The sequence below is a fragment of the Schistocerca gregaria genome, chromosome 4, assembly GCF_023897955.1.
Source record: "Schistocerca gregaria isolate iqSchGreg1 chromosome 4, iqSchGreg1.2, whole genome shotgun sequence".
In the NCBI taxonomy this organism is placed as follows: domain Eukaryota; kingdom Metazoa; phylum Arthropoda; class Insecta; order Orthoptera; family Acrididae; genus Schistocerca; species Schistocerca gregaria.
This window is the reverse complement of record NC_064923.1, coordinates 290,595,558-290,614,232: the sequence shown is the minus strand read 5'-3', so window position 1 is coordinate 290,614,232 and position 18,675 is coordinate 290,595,558. Positions and strand designations below refer to the sequence as shown.

The 18,675-nt window shown below is 44.2% G+C and overlaps 1 protein-coding gene across 1 annotated transcript in view; it reads right to left on the bottom strand.

Moving 5' to 3' along the window:
- Window positions 1-18,675, bottom strand: part of LOC126267691 (A disintegrin and metalloproteinase with thrombospondin motifs adt-2-like) — a 215,507-nt gene that overhangs the window by 80,245 nt on the left and 116,587 nt on the right. Inside the window, exon 10 of the mRNA XM_049972994.1 lies at window positions 11,164-11,292. Within this exon, the coding sequence (XP_049828951.1) occupies window positions 11,164-11,292 (129 nt within the window). The remainder of the gene's footprint in view (window positions 1-11,163; window positions 11,293-18,675) is intronic.

Sequence of the window (18,675 nt, the reverse complement as noted above, 5' to 3'; positions counted from 1 at the left end):
TTTAAAAAGGGAAATGGGTAGGTTAAATTTAGATATAGTGGGAATTAGTGAAGTTCGGTGGCAGGAGGAACAAGACTTCTGGTCAGGTGACTACAGGGTTATAAACACAAAATCAAATAGGGGTAATGCAGGAGTAGGTTTAATAATGAATAGGAAAATAGGAATGCGGGTATGCTACTACAAACAGCATAGTGAACGCATTATTGTGGCCAAGATAGATACGAAGCCCACACCTACTACAGTAGTACAAGTTTATATGCCAACTAGCTCTGCAGATGACGAAGAAATTGAAGAAATGTACGATGAAATAAAAGAAATTATTCAGATAGTGAAGGGAGACGAAAATTTAATAGTAATGGGTGACTGGAATTCGAGTGTAAGAAAAGGGAGAGAAGGAAACATAGTAGGTGAATATGGATTGGGGCTAAGAAATGAAAGAGGAAGCCGCCTAGTAGAATTTTGCACAGAGCACAACTTAATCATAGCTAACGCTTGGTTTACGAATCATGAAAGAAGGTTGTATACGTGGAAGAACCCTGGAGATACTAAAAGGTATCAGAGATTTAGGAACCGGGTTTTAAGTTGTAAGACATTTCCAGGGGCAGATGTGGACTCTGACCACAATCTATTGGTTATGACCTGTAAATTAAAACTGAAGAAACTGCAAACATGTGGGAAATTAAGGAGATGGGACCTGTACAGAGTTTCAGGGAGAGCATAAGGGAACAATTGACAGGAATAGGGGAAAGAAATACAGTAGAAGAAGAATGGGTAGCTCTGAGGGATGAAGTAGTGAAGGCAGCAGAGGATAAAGTAGGTAAAAAGAAGAGTGCTGCTAGAAATCCTTGGGTAACAGAAGAAATATTGAATTTAATTGATGAAAGGAGAAAATATAAAAATGCAGTAAATGAAGCAGGCAAAAAGGAATACAAACGTCTCAAAAATGAGATCGACAGGAAGTGCAAAATGGCTAAACAGGGGTGGCTAGAGGACAAATGTAAGGATGTAGAAGCTTATCTCACTAGGGGTAAGATAGATACTGCCTACAGGAAAATTAAAGAGACCTTTGGAGAGAAGAGAACCACGTGTATGAATATCATGAGCTCAGATGGCAACCCAGTTCTAAGCAAAGAAGGGAAGGCAGAAAGGTGGAAGGAGCATATAGAAGGTTTATACAAGGGCGATGTACTTGAGGACAATATTATGGAAATGGAAGAGGATGTAGATGAAGACGAAATGGGAGATACGATACTGCGTGTAGAGTTTGACAGAGCACTGAAAGACCTGAGTCGAAACAAGGCCCCCGGAGTAGACAACATTCCATTAGAACTACTGACGGCCTTGGGAGAGCCAGTCCTGACAAAACTCTACCAGCTGGTGAGCAAGATGTATGAGACAGGCGAATTACCCTCAGACTTCAAGAAGAATATAATAATTCCAATCCCAAAGAAAGCAGGTGCTGACAGATGTGAAAATTACCGAACTATCAGTTTAATAAGTCACAGCTGCAAAATACTAACGCGAATTCTTTACAGACGAATGGAAAAACTGGTAGATGCGGACCTCGGGGAGGATCAGTTTGGATTCCGTCGAAATGTTGGAACACGTGAGGCAATACTGACCTCACGACTTATCTTAGAAGAAAGATTAAGAAAAGGCAAACCTACGTTTCCAGCATTTGTAGACTTAGAGAAAGCTTTTGACAATGTTGACTGGAATACTCTTTTTCAAATTCTAAAGGTGGCAGGGGTAAAATACAGGGAGCGAAAGGCTATTTACAATTTGTACAGAAACCAGATGGCAGTCATAAGAGTCGAGGGGCATGAAAGGGAAGCAGTGGTTGGGAAAGGAGTGAGACATGGTTGTAGCCTCTCCCCGATGTTATTCAATCTGTATATTGAGCAAGCAGTAAAGGAAACAAAAGAAAAATTTGGAGTAGGTATTAAAATTCATGGAGACGAAGTAAAAACTTTGAGGTTCGCCGATGACATTGTAATTCTGTCAGAGACGGCAAAGGACTTGGAAGAGCAGTTGAACGGAATGGACAGTGTCTTGAAAGGAGGATATAAGATGAACACCAACAAAAGCAAAACGAGGATAATGGAATGTAGTCAAATTAAATCGGGTGATGCTGAGGGAATTAGATTAGGAAATGAGACACTTAAAGTAGTAAAGGAGTTTTGCTATTTAGGAAGTAAAATAACTGATGATAGTCAAAGTAGAGAGGATATAATATGTAGACTGGCAATGGCAAGGAAAGCCTTTCTGAAGAAGAGAAAGTTGATAACATCGAGTATAGACTTATGTATCAGGAAGTCGTTTCTGAAAGTATTTGTTTGGAGTGTAGCCATGTATGGAAGTGAAACATGGACGATAACTAGTTTGGACAAGAAGAGAATAGTAGCTTTCGAAATGTGGTGCTACAGAAGAATACTGAAGATAAGGTGGATAGATCACGTAACTAATGAGAAGGTATTGAATAGGATTGCGGAGAAGAGAAGTTCGTGGCACAACTTGACTAGAAGAAGGGATCGGTTGGTAGGACATGTTTTGAGGCATCAAGGGATCACAAATTTTAGCATTTGAGGGCAGCGTGGAGGGTAAAAATCGTAGAGGGAGACCGAGAGATGAGTACACTAAGCAGATTCAGAAGGATGTAGGTTGCAGTAGGTACTGGGAGATGAGGCAGCTTGCACAGGATAGAGTAGCATGGAGAGCTGCATCAAACCGGTCTCAGGACTGAAGACAACAACAACAACAGGCAGTAAAATAACCAATGACGGACAGAGCAAGGAGGACATCAAAAGCAGACTCGCTATGGCAAAAAAGGCATTTCTGGACAAGAGAAGTCTACTAATATCAAATACCGGTCTTAATTTGAGGAAGAAATTTCTGAGGATGTACGTCTGGAGTACAGCATTGTATGGTAGTGAAACATGGACTGTGGGAAAACCGGAACAGAAGAGAATCGAAGCATTTGAGATGTGGTGCTATAGACGAATGTTGAAAATTAGGTCGACTGATAAGATAAGGAATGAGGAGGTTCTACGCAGAATCGGAGAGGAAAGGAATATGTGGAAAGCACTGATAAGGAGAAGGGACAGGATGATTGGACATCTGCTAAGACATGAGGGAATGACTTCCATGGTACTAGAGGGAGCTGTAGAGGGCAAAAACTGTAGAGGAAGACAGAGATTGGAATACCTCGAGCAAATAATTGAGGACGTAGGTTGCAAGTGCTACTGTGAGATGAAGAGGTTAGCACAGGAAAGGAATTCGTGGCGGGCCGCATCAAACCAGTCAGTATACTGATGAGCAAAAAAAAAAAAAATCATGGATGGCGCGGGCCCTCCCGCCAGAGGTTCGAGTCCTCCCTCGGGCACGGGTGTGTGTGTGTTGTTCTTAGCACAAGGCAGATTAAGTAGTGTGTAAGTCTAGGGACCGATGACCTCAAGAGTTTGGTCCCTTAGGAATTCACATACATTTGAACATTTGCCCCAAAACTCATTTTCAGAATCTGGGACAGAATTAGCTTTCTACAGGATACATCATAATTAATAGCTGAAAGTGACTGATGTAGGTGGACGTATACGATAACAGAAATTAAAACAGTCCAGTAAACACGAGTTCGGAAACGAGCTGTTTGCAAAATAAAGAGTCGAATGTGAGGTTACAGGCCACGACTGACTTCAATATCAAATATTGTCTTAGTACAAACATGATTTGAAATTAAACTTTGTGATTAGGTTACCGTATAAATGGGATTAAATCTAGCCCGTGGTGTACGTTAGCAAGAAATACAATACTACTTGAGCACGTTACGCGTTACAATTTACTGTACACTAGTATTTGTATAGATCGTGTTTTACAAGTCTTCGTTCCATTTGGAACCAATACTGCAGTCGCATCTGGGATGAATTACGAAATTTTTCAAACGCCCTAGGATCATATCGTAAGTATTGGCAAGATTGTACATTTCGCCACTTCATTGCTTCAACTGTATCAACGGGAATGCTGTGCAATTCACTACTTGGACGGTTCCGCACAGAAAAATTCAGATAAATGAAGTCAGGTGATCTCGAAGACCAAGGGACAAGCCATGCTGGATCTACCCATCTTGATGCTTTAGATGTTGTCTTAAGTCAGCAGTGAAATGTACAAGTTAGGACTGGCCGTTATCGCTGAAACATCGGTTTTCGATCACACCAGTTCTTTTAGTCTCCAGACTTACCTGGTTGTTAAAACCGCTCAAAATAACCCGCATGTGAAATAATCGATTTTCGGTTTTTAAATGTTATTACTTCCAATAACAAAAGTAGACTTGGGACAAAGACTTTAAATTCTAGCGGAGTGAAGGAGAAGGAGAACCCGAACGATATTGGGTTAAGCCTGCGGCAGAAATCGGTTTTACTCTCTCCCACGAAGACAGAGAAGATGAAGGAGATGGGCATGGCGGCAGCTGCAGCCTTAGCGAAAGGTCGCTGTCTGACGACTTTCCTGCATCGTCCCTTTTGCTAGATGGCAATTTTTCACTCTGAAGCAACCAAAAATTTAAGGGTCAGTTATTATCCCAAGTTTATATCACGTTAATATTATAGCTATGTAACCAAATTTACCTTCTCTGCCAAGGAACATTGTGGATGTTATCGCCATATATGACGTCGCTAGTTTGTTGTGCCTCCTCCAGTTTTCAGTCATTAAGGCAAATGTAGCACTGTACTTCATCGCTACGAGAGTTTACAAAATACTTCCAAACTAGAGATGATATTATTCTCCATCCAAGGACGGCAGCGAAAACTACCAAATGGGTGCAAGTCTTCTGCATTGCACGTACACACTTACAACAAAACTTTTAAAATAAGATATAAAGAACGCCATCCCTTCAAAATTTGCGGAACATCTTCGGCAAGGAAACCACCACCCTGTGACAACTGAAAAGGACGTGAAAATAAATTCACTCACAAGAAACATCTCCTTACCTTACAAGAGAACATCCAAATCCAATAGGCAAAAATAGAGAATAATTACATAATAAAAGACAAAAAATCAGCAACCAAACATTATTTCTGCTGACACAATATATTGCAGCTAAAGAGAAATCCCCTAGATACCACAAAATAATGTCACAAACTAGGCACCATTCCCACCTTAGATCGCCTATCATTCTACCATCGAAAAGCAATAATTTACATACACAGAAGTTAGAATCTGTTAGCTTCACACACACACACACACACACACACACACACACACACAGAGAGAGAGAGAGAGAGAGAGAGAGAGAGAGAGAGAGAAAGAGAGAAAGAGAGAGAGAGAGAGAGAGGGAGGGACGGAGAGAGTGCTAAAACGTACCACATATGTGTATAAGAACAAGAAGAATGACGTAAAACAATATATTGCAGCTAGGGGGCAATGTCCTAGATAGCACAAAATTATATCGCAAACTAGGCATCAGTCCCGTACCGTTCATGATTCTAGAAAATTAAATTGTAAGAGATAATCAGAGTCTCACATTGACTACTGGAGATGCTTTAAAAGAAAGCGAACCGCTTTTCGTCTTCAAATGGCTCCGAGCCCATCTGAGGTCATCAGTCCCTTAAAAGTTAGAACTACTTAAACCTAACTAACCTAAGGACATCACACACATCCATGCCCGAGACAGGATTCAAGCCTGCGACCGTAGCGGTCGCGCGGTTCCAGACTGAAACGCCTAGAACCGCTCGGCCACAGCGGCCGGCGTTTGGTCTTCATAAGACTTTCATTACAGTTGAAAAAGACGGTATTTAACATGTACAACTTGTTAATTGAAAAGTTTACGATTGAAATATATTTCCTCTAACTACGACAATGCTTCTTAATGAAGCCTGTGGCGGCTCATAACCACATATTGACCACTATTTCCCAAAGTGCTCCTTTACTGGCACTGTCGTATACTTTCACCCATGTCAATAAGTATTGCTATTAATTTTGTATCCAGTATATATTTCGTGGGATCTCTTACAAGGGAATGGTCAGACTTGACATGCCGAAACATGTATTGCATTTTTTAGCACTGTTATTTAACTGTGTAAAAGGTCCGTATGCAAAATTGTAGCTGCTGACATGAACTGGAAGTCACCCAAAAAAAAATCACGAACATGGCTGTGTTTCCTGTTTGGCGCTTGTAGTGACGGCTGGCCACCCCTGGAAATGGCGAGTCGCGAGCGTTGTGCGCATGGTCGGGAATTTGGGCCGTCTTATAGCGGCATTCACTAAAGAGGAATATCGCTGCAAGGTTTTGGTGGAAAGGGGAAACGAATATTCGTTTCTGTGGCATGCACGTCCTTTTAATTTCTGGTACGTATTTCGAAACATACCGTCCTGAAACTGGTTAGAGATGTGAAAGATGTTCTGTACATGTTCATCTATACTCCGCAAGCCATTTTCGGTGAACATTCAATCTCCCCTCACAGGTGACGGCGAACCCTGTAAATGTTTTGCTGCTTGCCATGGAGATATACCACAGACGCCAAATGAAGCAATCAACAGAAAACACGCGTGGAGACTGTGTGTTGTGCGACATGGTTGTTAAACTTCTAGACGAGCATGTAAATGGCGCAGACATGGGGCTAGAAACAACTGAAACACTCCATATTGCAGACTGTGAATCTACAGAGGACGAAGACACCGACGAAAGTCGCACTCATGAAGACTCCTCGAGTGGTAGTGCCACGTACCGTCATCAATTATCTCCGAAAGTAATACCAACAATTACACTTACCTTATCAGATAAAGAAAAAGCGGTGACGTATTGGTTGGACGAAAGTGGTAAGAAACGCCTACGTGTCAGTACTGTTCAAAATAAGTATCGCTTTGTCCGTTCTGAACGTGAATTGTGTAGATGGAAAAAGGAAGTCGCTGTACGACGTAAGAGTCGACTGGAAATTGCGACGGAGATAAATGCGCGACTTTTTGAGCTATTTACCGATGCCAGACAACAGTTATTTAGTGTCAGCATACAACTTTGCGTGATTGGGCGTTAGAGATTGCCAACGCGATAGGCGCTAAAGAATTTACAGCTTCTCAAAGTTGGATTAGTCGCTTCATAAGATTACATAAAATTGTGGCAAGAAAAATAACAAAATTTGTATCGAGAAACAGGTCGGAAAATGAAGTGACACAAATCGAAATGATAGAAGCTTTTCTTACGAATGCAAAAAATAAGATCGCTAGTTTTAGTGAATCGTACGTGAACACTGCAGATCAGTCAGGTACGAAAACAACACTGTCATTCAAAGGGGAAAACATGTTGAGGCGATTGCGCAGTCCACGACTGCACTCACCCGTTCATACACTATAGTGCCCATAATTAGTCTGGATGGTTCATTGCTGCCTAAACTATATGTGTGTCTTCAAGAACCAACTGGACGTTTTGGATCACGTGTCAAAAGAACAATGTTCTACGCAAACAATCAAAAATGATTCAAATGGCTCTGAGCACTATGGGACTGAACATCTGTGGTCATCAGTCCCCAAGAACTTAGAACTACTTAAACCTAACTAACCTAAGGACGTCACACACATCCATGCCCGAGGCAGGATTCGAACCTGCGACCGTAGCGGTCACGCGGTTTCAGACTGATGCGCCTAGAACCGCACGGCCACAAGCGCAGGCTCTAAACAATCTTGTGGTAGACGCATCGAAGTCTGGTAAAATGGGAAATGAAAACGTTACACTTTTCATGCGTCATGTTTTCGTCCGTTCTGCGGGAACAAATCTCTTCTCCTTCTAGATTCGTGGTCAGGTCATAAAAGGTCTGATTCATTAAAAGCTGTATTTCGAGCCCACCCTGACAAAGAAGTAGATATACTTCAGATTCCACCCGGCTCTACGAACGTAATTCAATCTTTAGACAGAGAATTTTTCCGCCGTGGAAGGCATTTTACAGAAAACTAACAGAGAAAAATATTGTGTGCAGATCACTGCAATTTCCTGTCGATCACCATGACAATCGAATGCTGCAATCAGTAGTACATTATCAATTTTCCTCCACACGGTTTCAGAATTTGATGAAATATACGTGGCGCTCCTCGAAATATACTGATACTGGGCCTGATTCATTCCTAACAACAGCCCAGTTTTGTCTATGGACGTCTAACAACGCCTGTGATTCGCAGGGCTGTCATATGTCGTCTTTGCTTGTATGTTCTTGGTGCAGAAAAAACCTATGTTTTGAACATTGTATCAATATTTCGCATTTTTGCGGTAATTACAAGAAATAAAATTTGGACGTGTTCTAAACCGTATATTTATTTGTGTCTATTTCATAGCTGTTTGGAAAGGATGTTGTAGATAACATATCAGCCATATCTGTCAACGAATGTTTAATTATCATACGATCGCTTTCACTGGGGGAATCAGTTTTCTCACTGCTGTGGCAAGAGAGTGGCGCGTAGCTAACGCCACCTTGTCCCTAGATGGCGTTGGTATAACGTAGCGAGAGAGGTCAGGGTTGTACAAGAGGTAGTTATGAGCGCCGAAACCATATTACAATAATGTCTTACTTCATAAAATTGTTTACAGACTTCCAGGTCATTTGAGTAGCTAAAATACTGCATACAGACTTCTTGCAGGGTTAACTCACAGTGGTAAAAAAAGCAACACAGGTTTCGACATGACAAGTTTGACCATTCCCTTGTTAGACTAAGAAACTAAAACTGACATCAGAATGATAAATTCATTGGTGTTACGCGAAATTTCAAAGCTGAAATATTATTGCCAGTCGCTGGCTATTAGTTACGACTTCTTCCGACGAACGGCGCTGGTGCTGTATTAAACTTCTGGCGGCGCCTGAAGTGCCTCACAGCATGCATATTGGACTTAACAGCGTCCACAGTGAATGAGTCACCCGGCATACCCGAATAAAGGTAATCTACGGCCGTGAGTCAGACGGAATAAAGGCGAAGGCACGTTCCTAGGCGGCTGCCGCTGTGTGGACACAATGATAACGTGCTGGACACGTTTGAAGGAAGAGGCGCCAGGAAGCTATGGCACGTGACAGCTGCCTGCACTGTTCAAACAGGTAGGCAGACGTGCGAAGGAGAGCCTGATATCGCTTGGAATTCACCTCCAGGCAACATTGTGCATTCTGTAAGACAGAACCTTATTTTGAATTATTTGTAATGTATTTCTCAGCCTCGTGTCATACAGATATTATTATGTTTCGGCTCCTTAGCAAGTCATCATCAGACGATCTGCTTAAAAAGAATTAGAAAGGGAGAAAGTAAAATACTAGGAAATCAGATACCACATCAAACTAACTTCGGTACGCAAGAGCATGCAATGGAGGAAGAAGCAGCGGGGGAGGAGGGGGAGGGAGGGAGGGCCTGTGTCCTTACACAGTGCAGCCAACATACCTGATCTCTGAACTTCGTATAAAGCGTAGTAAGGCGCCCATTTATTCATCATTTTCATCTCCTCGAGTATATTCAGCCTTTTGTGAAGTGCTACGCTTATTTACTTTTTAGAGAATTAATTCTAACCATTTTCAGCTTATCGATACAACCTATTTAGGAAGCTGAAACTTCCTGGCAAATTAAAACTGTGTGCCGGACCGAAAATGGAACTCCGGACCTTTGCCTTTCACGGGCAAGTGCTCTACCAACTGAGCTACCCAAGCACGACTCACGCCCCGTCATCACAGCTTTACTTCTGCCAGTACCTCGTCTCCTACCTTCCGAACTTAACAGAAGCTCTCCTGCGATACCTTGCAGAACTAGCACTCCTGAAAAAAGGAGTGCTAGATGTGCAAGGTATCGCAGGAGGTGTGAGTGTGAGGACAAGGGGGGATGATCTGTAATCCTCAGTCCAGTCATATGAATCCATTTGTTCGGCTACACAACGCTGCTGACGACCATTTGCTCTGAAGGTATTATAGACCGTCAACAGTAAGAAACAGTTATCCTTGGCCAAAACGAACTCATCGCCTGGTCGAAAAAGGGCCCGCCATCCTTTTCAGTGATGGAACGAAAACTAAAAAAAATAATTATGATTTTGTGAGCCATTAATTGACCCTATTTTGTGTCCGTTCAAGTCACCTGATCTCGAACCTGTTGAGCACATCTGCGACCCCATCTTGTGAGGCGCGCGGGCGTTGTACTCTGCTCTGATCAATTCCTACGAGCTGTGAGCGACATTGGAGCCGTTATTGATCTTAATGCTGCCCCAGTGCCTCCAATGTTTCGTGTGGTCCATGCCACGCATCGTCGCCCCCCCCCCCCCCCTCAGAAAGGCGAAAGGGACTACTTGATCGCCGGCCGCTGTGGCCTAGCGGTTCTAGGCGCTTCAGTCCGGAACTCCGCTGCTGTTTTTACGGTCGCAGGTTCGAATCCTGCCTCGGCCATGCATGTGTGTGATGTCATTAGGTTAGTTAGGTTTAAGTAGTTCTAAGTCTAGGGGACTGATGACCTCAGATGTTAAGTCCCATAGTGCTTAGAGCCATTTTTTTTACTACTTGATCGCTACTATGTGGGTGTCTCTAATTCATCTTCGTGAGTGTCATGTCGAACGGTGAACAAGCCGAACTCATTCCCAATAGGCTCTGACTATCTAAACTATTTGTCTCTACATTTGTTTCGGTCTAATACTGAATAACTACTCTCTTCGAACGAGTTGATGGGGAAAATTCTCATCATTGATGATTGGACATCAAAGTGATAAAAGTAATGCTCCATACTTCCCAGTCACAACGCTGTGTGGCACATTGACCAATCAAACACCGCACATCACTATGCACCTCTTCCGTGGTCCGCAGAGATGAAAATTAAGCAGCTGTATAGGGGGCCAATGTTGCGCCGGTTCTGGCGGGCGGTACCTCCATTGTACAGCCTCAACTTGGCTCCAACGTACTTCCATCACATCCGCAATTGGGTGGTTTGCGGGAGCTTCAAGTATATTTCTTCTACGCAGGCACCAGTGCCTTGGTGTAACTATGATGAAAAGTAATTAGATCCAGTACCATAATACGAATCATCCGTCATGGAAGAACGAATGTCTTTTAGCAATCTTGGTACCTTATCCCCTTGATTCTCTTTCCGTGGATGGAAAGACTGGCCAGTCGTCTGTGCTACAAAGCAGTTTCGACTAGATGAATCAGAATGAACCTGACCGAGTGTGCTACTTACCCAAGGCCGCGTATGACGTCTGCACTGCAGGTGGACCACTGGGTCTCGCCGGTGGTGCCGCGGGACGGCGACATGATGAAGCCCTCCTTGGGACAGCTGTTGCTGGTGCCGTCGTGGTGCATGCCCAAACTGTTAGACACAGTGAAGCCAAACACTTCAGAAACAACTGAGTCACTGTTGATGACACATGTGTCAGATTACAAGAGAATTTCAAAGGATTAAATAGGTAAAATGCCATATCTTCGCCGAAATTCATACCTACTGCAAAGGCTGTTTATAATGTGGTATAATATAAGAAATTTGTCAAGTAAAAGGCTACCAACTACTAATGATTGGTTGTCCGCAGCAAAACACCTGTACAGAGGGTGCTGATTCTGTTCAGACAAATGGTCTGAAGATAAGGTCAGCAACATCTTGACAGACAAAAGATTCGTGATGTTGCACTTTTAATAGACAGCAGTGTATATTACACGAGAAACAGAGAGCGACAGTGTTACGTGTGTATAATTTGTAAAGAGAGCATTAGATCTAGAAATAATGACAGAATTTGTAGGATGCCCATCACTGGCAGCTTCTGGGAGAGAGAACTTGAAGCGTGTTTTGTTGAATGGAGACAGATAACAAGTAGACAACACTGTAAAACATTCTGTCTCTGTGACTCTTCAGGCTTTCCCGACGGATATGTTGTAAATAGTCTTCACGGGTGTGTCGCCGGATGACGCTGTGCAAATCCCACAATATTTCCTCGGAGCAACTGTCCGACATCCTCAGGTGAGTCCGTCGCACCTAGCCACCAGCGAGGTTCAACCACCTGATGATGTCGGACAGTTGCTCCGAGAGAATATTGTGGGATTTGCACATAGTCATTCGGCGGCACACCCGTGAAGACTGTTTACATTCTGTCTCTGTTCACAAAACGTATTCGTCTTATTACTTCCTTACCACTTGAAGATGTAGACCACGCTAACGATGAGAAAGTGAAATAAATTTTGGAACAAGATATTTGCTGTCCTAACGTCATAGCATGATTAGTTAGCCCATGTGAAGATTGAGGAATGTTTTGACAAGTATATTTCTATGTGGGCCAGTAGAACTTGGGTTTCCGACAAGATGACTGAAATTTAGAAGGAATCTGGAGTCAGTGGTTAATTCGATAAAACACAGAATGTTGAGGCCATGCAGAGAGGCAGACGTCGTATAGGTGAATGATTACAAAGCAGATAACGTCGAGAGCAGAAGTGGTTAAGGTGAAGGAGAGAGTAAGTGGCATAGAAAATAGATGTAGACCTATAATGTTAATCCAATATATATGCATGAAATTTAAGTGGAATCGATGACTCAAACTAGGTAGAAATTCGTAGTCAGTTGAAACAAAATCACCGGTAATGCATTATTTCTATTCCACACTGTTCAAAGAGTCTGATATTTGTTTCTTGATTCGCCATTCTCTAATGACTAATGCTAATGTTCCGTATGCTTCTTACTCTCTGCTCCTTTAATTCTAATGTTTGTCAGCATAACCGCTCCAGTCACGTACGCTTATTGCAGCAAGTTTCGGATGACCAACGAGCTCAGTGCTAAAGCCCTCATGAACATGAATATTGGCTTCATTTTTATATCATTTTTTTGTATTTATTATCGAGTTCTGTGGGGTCATGCGAACCGAAACTGCTTCATCACTGAAAGTGTCAGTACATAGTTTACAGAATGCTGATTAGAAAATTTATAAACAAGCTAGATAAAAAGTTAATGAAACAGGAAAGAAATCGTGAGAGAGTTCACGAATAAATGAAACATTGCAGAGAAAAGTTATCAACCACTGAGAGGACCCCCGTACAGAACAGGAATGTGCGACAAGGAAACCCTCTGGCTTGGGGTTTATCATTCAATTTTTTTCGCTTCTATTGGAACACTGTTGAATATTAAACCGGTTGAATAGCTCACACCCTTCGGTACAATGCTTAAGGAACTGTTACCCAAATGAAAATCATTTAATGCCTAGGGTTTACTGAACGAATATCGCACTTTCTTCTCAGTGACTCAGTATTGTCAGCAAGAAAGCTCATGATGGAGTGTATCTGTATAGGGATGGCAGAGTCACAACAATGGCCTACCTGAAGCTCACGAACCAACACAGCAGACTAGTCTGATTGCCCTTTTCTAGATTAAGAATATGCCTGGTGAGTTCACAGTGTAATATTTATGTAAAATTAGTGTTAATACAAATGTAGTTTTGCGCAACAGGTAACAGGCCCTATTGCTGGGAGATTCTTCTACAAGGTGGAGACGTTCAGGTGCCCAGTTACGGCGTCATAACAAGCCTGAAGACAATGAAGTCGCTTCCCATTGGCTGAGAGAAACAGAACCTTATTTGGTAGCAAGGAAACTCCTGTATCCTGATTCGCCGAAAGGTTTGAGGGCAGAGCATGGCCTGGACGAGGGGATGGAGTGAGGGTGCGGGGAGGGAGGCGCGTTGAGTTTCGTCGGTCACAGTAAGCGGTCGTGAACCAAAGCTTCTGGTAGAGAAGTTCTTGCAAAGTGTTAACTGCATCACTATGGTGCTTTACTGGAGTATGGTGGTGATGGCCAAAGTGAATGGTTGCATATGAAATGGCTGTCGGTGACTTTTTTGTGTTATTAGAGTCGAGTGCGATCGTATTAAGAAGTATAGCGCTATTGTAAGCGTAATGAAGCACCACTGGATCTGTGTAGTGGCAAGTTACACGAATTACAGATTGTGTAATCATTGTTGTAATCATTCTGTGCGCTGTTGCAAGGCATCCCTAAAATAAAACTGAAGTGTCCTTTAATGCAAAACAGCTCCTCCTATTGTTATAGCTTAACTTAGCAGCGCCACGTCGTAAACTGAGCAATTGCCAGGCGCTCTCTTCTGCAGAGAAGAGGACATCAACATCTACTGTCTCTAAGACACGCCAGCTGAGAAGTATTACTATATGTAGCTCATGTTGTACACCTAAAGCTACAGCCCTGGTATGCACAGACAGTCTGTTACAATCAAATTACCAGGGTCACGTCCTAACGGAGGAGCTGTAAGAGGTTTGCCTCAAAATGTGACACCAAGTAAGCAAAGGAAACAAGACTTCCTCCAAATACGTGTGTCAGACACAGTGGGTATTACAGTGAGGTCATACGAGTCCTGGGACAGCAGTATACACATGAAGATGGCGGTAGTATAGCCTTTACAAGGTATAAAGGGCAGTGAACTTGTTGAGCTGTCATTTGTGCTCAGGTAATTCATGTCAAAAAGTTTCCGACGTGATTATAGCCGCACGACGGGAATTAGCAGGTTTGGACGGAGAATGGTAGTTTGAAATCGTTAGGGAATTCAATATTCCGATATCCACAATGTCAAGAGTGTTCTGAGAATACTAGACTACAATCACGGACAACGCAGTGACCAACGGCTGTCGCTTGAAGACAGAGAGCAGTGGCGTTTGCTTAACACTAACAGACAAGCAATAGTGGGTTAAGTAGCCAAAGAAATCACTGTGGAGCGTAAGGCGATCGTATTCATTAGGGCAGTGCGGTGAAATTTAGCGTTAACGAGCTATGGCAGCGGACCACCAACTCGAGTGCCTTTGCTAGGATGACATCACCTGCAGCACCTCTCTTGGGTTCGTGACCATATCGGTTGGACCCTGGACGACTGGAAAACAGTAGGCTGGTCAAATGAGTCCCGATTTCAGTTGGTAAGAGTTGATGGTAGAGTTCAAGTGTGGCGCAGACCCCACGCAGTCATGGACCAAAGTTGTCAGAAGGGCACTGTGCAAGCTGGTGGTGGCTCCATAATGATATGAGCTGTGGTTTCATAATGTGGGCTGAATCCATTGGTCCAATTGATCATTCACTGCAAATACACTCCTGGAAATGGAAAAAAGAACACATTGACACCGGTGTGTCAGACCCACCGTACTTGCTCCGGACACTGCGAGAGGGCTGTACAAGCAATGATCACACACACGGCACAGCGGACACACCAGGAACCGCGGTGTTGGCCGTCGAATGGCGCTAGCTGCGCAGCATTTGTGCACCGCCGCCGTCAGTGTCAGCCAGTTTGCCGTGGCATACGGAGCTCCATCGCAGTCTTTAACACTGGTAGCATGCCGCGACAGCGTGGACGTGAACCGTATGTGCAGTTGACGGACTTTGAGCGAGGGCGTATAGTGGGCATGCGGGAGGCCGGGTGGACGTACCGCCGAATTGCTCAACACGTGCGGCGTGAGGTCTCCACAGTACATCGATGTTGTCGCCAGTGGTCGGCGGAAGGTGCACGTGCCCGTCGACCTGGGACCGGACCGCAGCGACGCACGGATGCACGCCAAGACCGTAGGATCCTACGCAGTGCCATAGGGGACCGCACCGCCACATTCCAGCAAATTAGGGACACTGTTGCTCCTGGGGTATCGACGAGGACCATTCGCAACCGTCTCCATGAAGCTGGGCAACGGTCCCGCACACCGTTAGGCCGTCTTCCGCTCTCGCCCCAACATCGTGCTGCCCGCCTCCATTGGTGTCGCGACAGGCGTGAATGGAGGGACGAATGGAGACGTGTAGTCTTCAGCGATGAGAGTCGCTTCTGCCTTGGCGCCAATGATGGTCGTATGCGTATTTGGCGCCGTGCAGATGAGCGCCACAATCAGGACTGCATACGACCGAGGCACACAGGGCCAACACCCGACATCATGGTGTGGGGAGCGATCTCCTACACTGGCCGTACACCTCTGGTGATCGTCGAGGGGACACTGAATAGTGCACGGTACATCCAAACCGTCATCGTTCTACCATTCCTAGACCGGCAAGGGAACTTGCTGTTCCAACAGGACAATGCACGTCCGCATGTATCCCGTGCCACCCAACGTGCTCTAGAAGGTGTAAGTCAACTACCCTGGCCAGCAAGATCTCCGGATCTGTCCCCCATTGAGCATGTTTGGGACTGGATGAAGCGTCGTCTCACGCGGTCTGCACGTCCAGCACGAACGCTGGTCCAACTGAGGCGCCAGGTGGAAATGGCATGGCAAGCCGTTCCACAGGACTACATCCAGCATCTCTACGATCGTCTCCATGGGAGAATAGCAGCCTGCATTGCTGCGAAAGGTGGATATACACTGTACTAGTGCCGACATTGTGCATGCTCTGTTGCCTGTGTCTATGTGCCTGTGGTTCTGTCAGTGTGATCATGTGATGTATCTGACCCCAGGAATGTGTCAATAAAGTTTCCCCTTCCTGGGACAATGAATTCACGGTGTTCTTATTTCAATTTCCAGGGGTTAGTTATGTTCGACTAGTTGGATACCATTTGCATCCATTCACGGACTTCATGTTCCCAATGACGAAATATTTATTGATGACAATGCACCATGTCTCCGGGCCAGGCGATTGGTTTGAAGAACATTCTGGACAATTAGAGTGAATGATTTGACCACCCAGATCGCCCAACATGCATCACACATAACATTTACATAGCTCAATATTTCCGCAGGGGGCTTCCAGCGAATTGTTGAGTCCACGCCACATCAAAATGCTATCCTACGTCGGACGAAAGGAGATCCGACACGATAAGAGTGTTGTTCAGCAGCATCAATACAGTGGAGGCACACTCAACTGTCGAAGAGATCCGACAAACTGATAACTCAACAGGATACGAAATTTTGATGATATTGGAGTCACTAAACAGCAGTTAAAATTAAGCAAGAATGCCTCTTTAGGGGAAAATTTTTGGAGATTGTGTGTTTCTCTTAGCACGCGAATGGAGATCAGTATGCATCAGCAACAAAAGTTGCTGGAAGACAAATTCGATTAACAAACAATGTGTGTGGACACACCCATGGTAAATGTAGCGGGCTTCAGTTACTGCCTAGAGGCTGCTCAAGACAGTATTACTGAACACAATGGCAGTCAGTTGGAGTTTCGCCACGAATGGCATATTTGTCGTCTAGCAAGATTTGAAAACCCCTTAGTCTAGGTGGTGCCTTCACATCTACGACACAGAAACTGGAGTAAGTGCCACAATTGTCACTGTGTCAACTCGCAACCATGCATCGGCTGGTAATGAAGTACTCTGAAGCAGTAGGATAATAGTCTGACTGACTTGTCTCAAAGTAATAACTAAAAGCCTGTAAATTGATTTGAGATACTTGTTGACGTTATGGATACAATATTGCTTGTTTAATTCTATTGTCTGATGAAAAATTATTAACTGATTCAGCATGACACTTATAAAGTACAACTGCAATCGATCTAACTATGGGAGAAACGAAGTGCAGGGACTCCATAATTAACGTTCCTGTTTCAAAACGCTGGAAATGAAATGCAATGACCGTATGGCATTGTTGGCTGGGGGGCCCCATGCGGGGAAGTTCGGCCTCCGTATTGCAAGTCCTTTTTAGTTGATTCCACTTCGGCGACTTGCGAGTCAATGATGATGAAATGATGATGAACACACAACACCCAGTCATGACGAAGCAGAGAAAATCCCTGACTCCGCCGGGAATTGAACCCGAGACCCCGTGCGCGGGAAGCGAGAACGCTACCGCAAGACCAAGAGCTGCGGACAAAACGCTGGAGAAAGACGCTGCTCAAAAAGACGTCAAATTTGAACAGAATATTATTGACGCAGTTTTAAACGTCATGGAACCAGAATAGTTTAACGGAAAGTTGACCAATAGGTTGCGCTGTAAGCATCAGAATATACACACCAACAGTTGCGCGGAACACAGCTGTTCCTCTGTTTGCGTCCGAGAGCCCAACTTGACAGTCTCCGTGAAGGATAGCGCGCTGTCGGCAAAGCTCTTTTACAAGAATGATGACTGTGCTCCAGTAGCCCTGCAGAAGTTCCAGACACCCGAGGGTGTGAAAAAAAGACGCTAGTCCGATGTGTCTAAGGGTCTGGAGAAAATGATTACAAAATTCGAAAAACAGTTCTTTTGAAGTGCAGTGTGTCAGGGGGAAGAATCAATTGATCCGACGTCTGCCGAAGATGTGGCCACAGCGTTGCAGGAGGCTCGAGCGGTGGTGTGCAAAAGCATGCAACGCACTGCGAATTATCAGAACGTACGATATGCCTACGAGCATGGTCATAAAGCTCTACGACACATACTACATTGCAATCCACACAAAATCAGCCATATACAGGTGTTGCTTCCTGCTGACCTGCCAGGAAGAAAAACGTTCGCTCTGGACTTTCTCGCTTGCATGGAAGTGGACAATAAATGACCGTGCCACATTCTGTGGATAGACGAAGCTTGTTTCTATCTCTAAGGACATGTCCATACGCAGAATTCCAGAATATGTCAAACGGAAAATCCGAACTCAAACATACCGATACTACTTTTTTCTGCAGAGGTGACTGTGTGGTGCATGTTGACGTCATCGTTTATACATCTACGTCAACATTTATACTCCACAAGCCACCCAACGGTGTGTCGCGGAGGGCACTTTACGTGCCACTGTCATTACCTCTCTTTCCTGTTCCAGTCGCGTATGGTTTGCTGG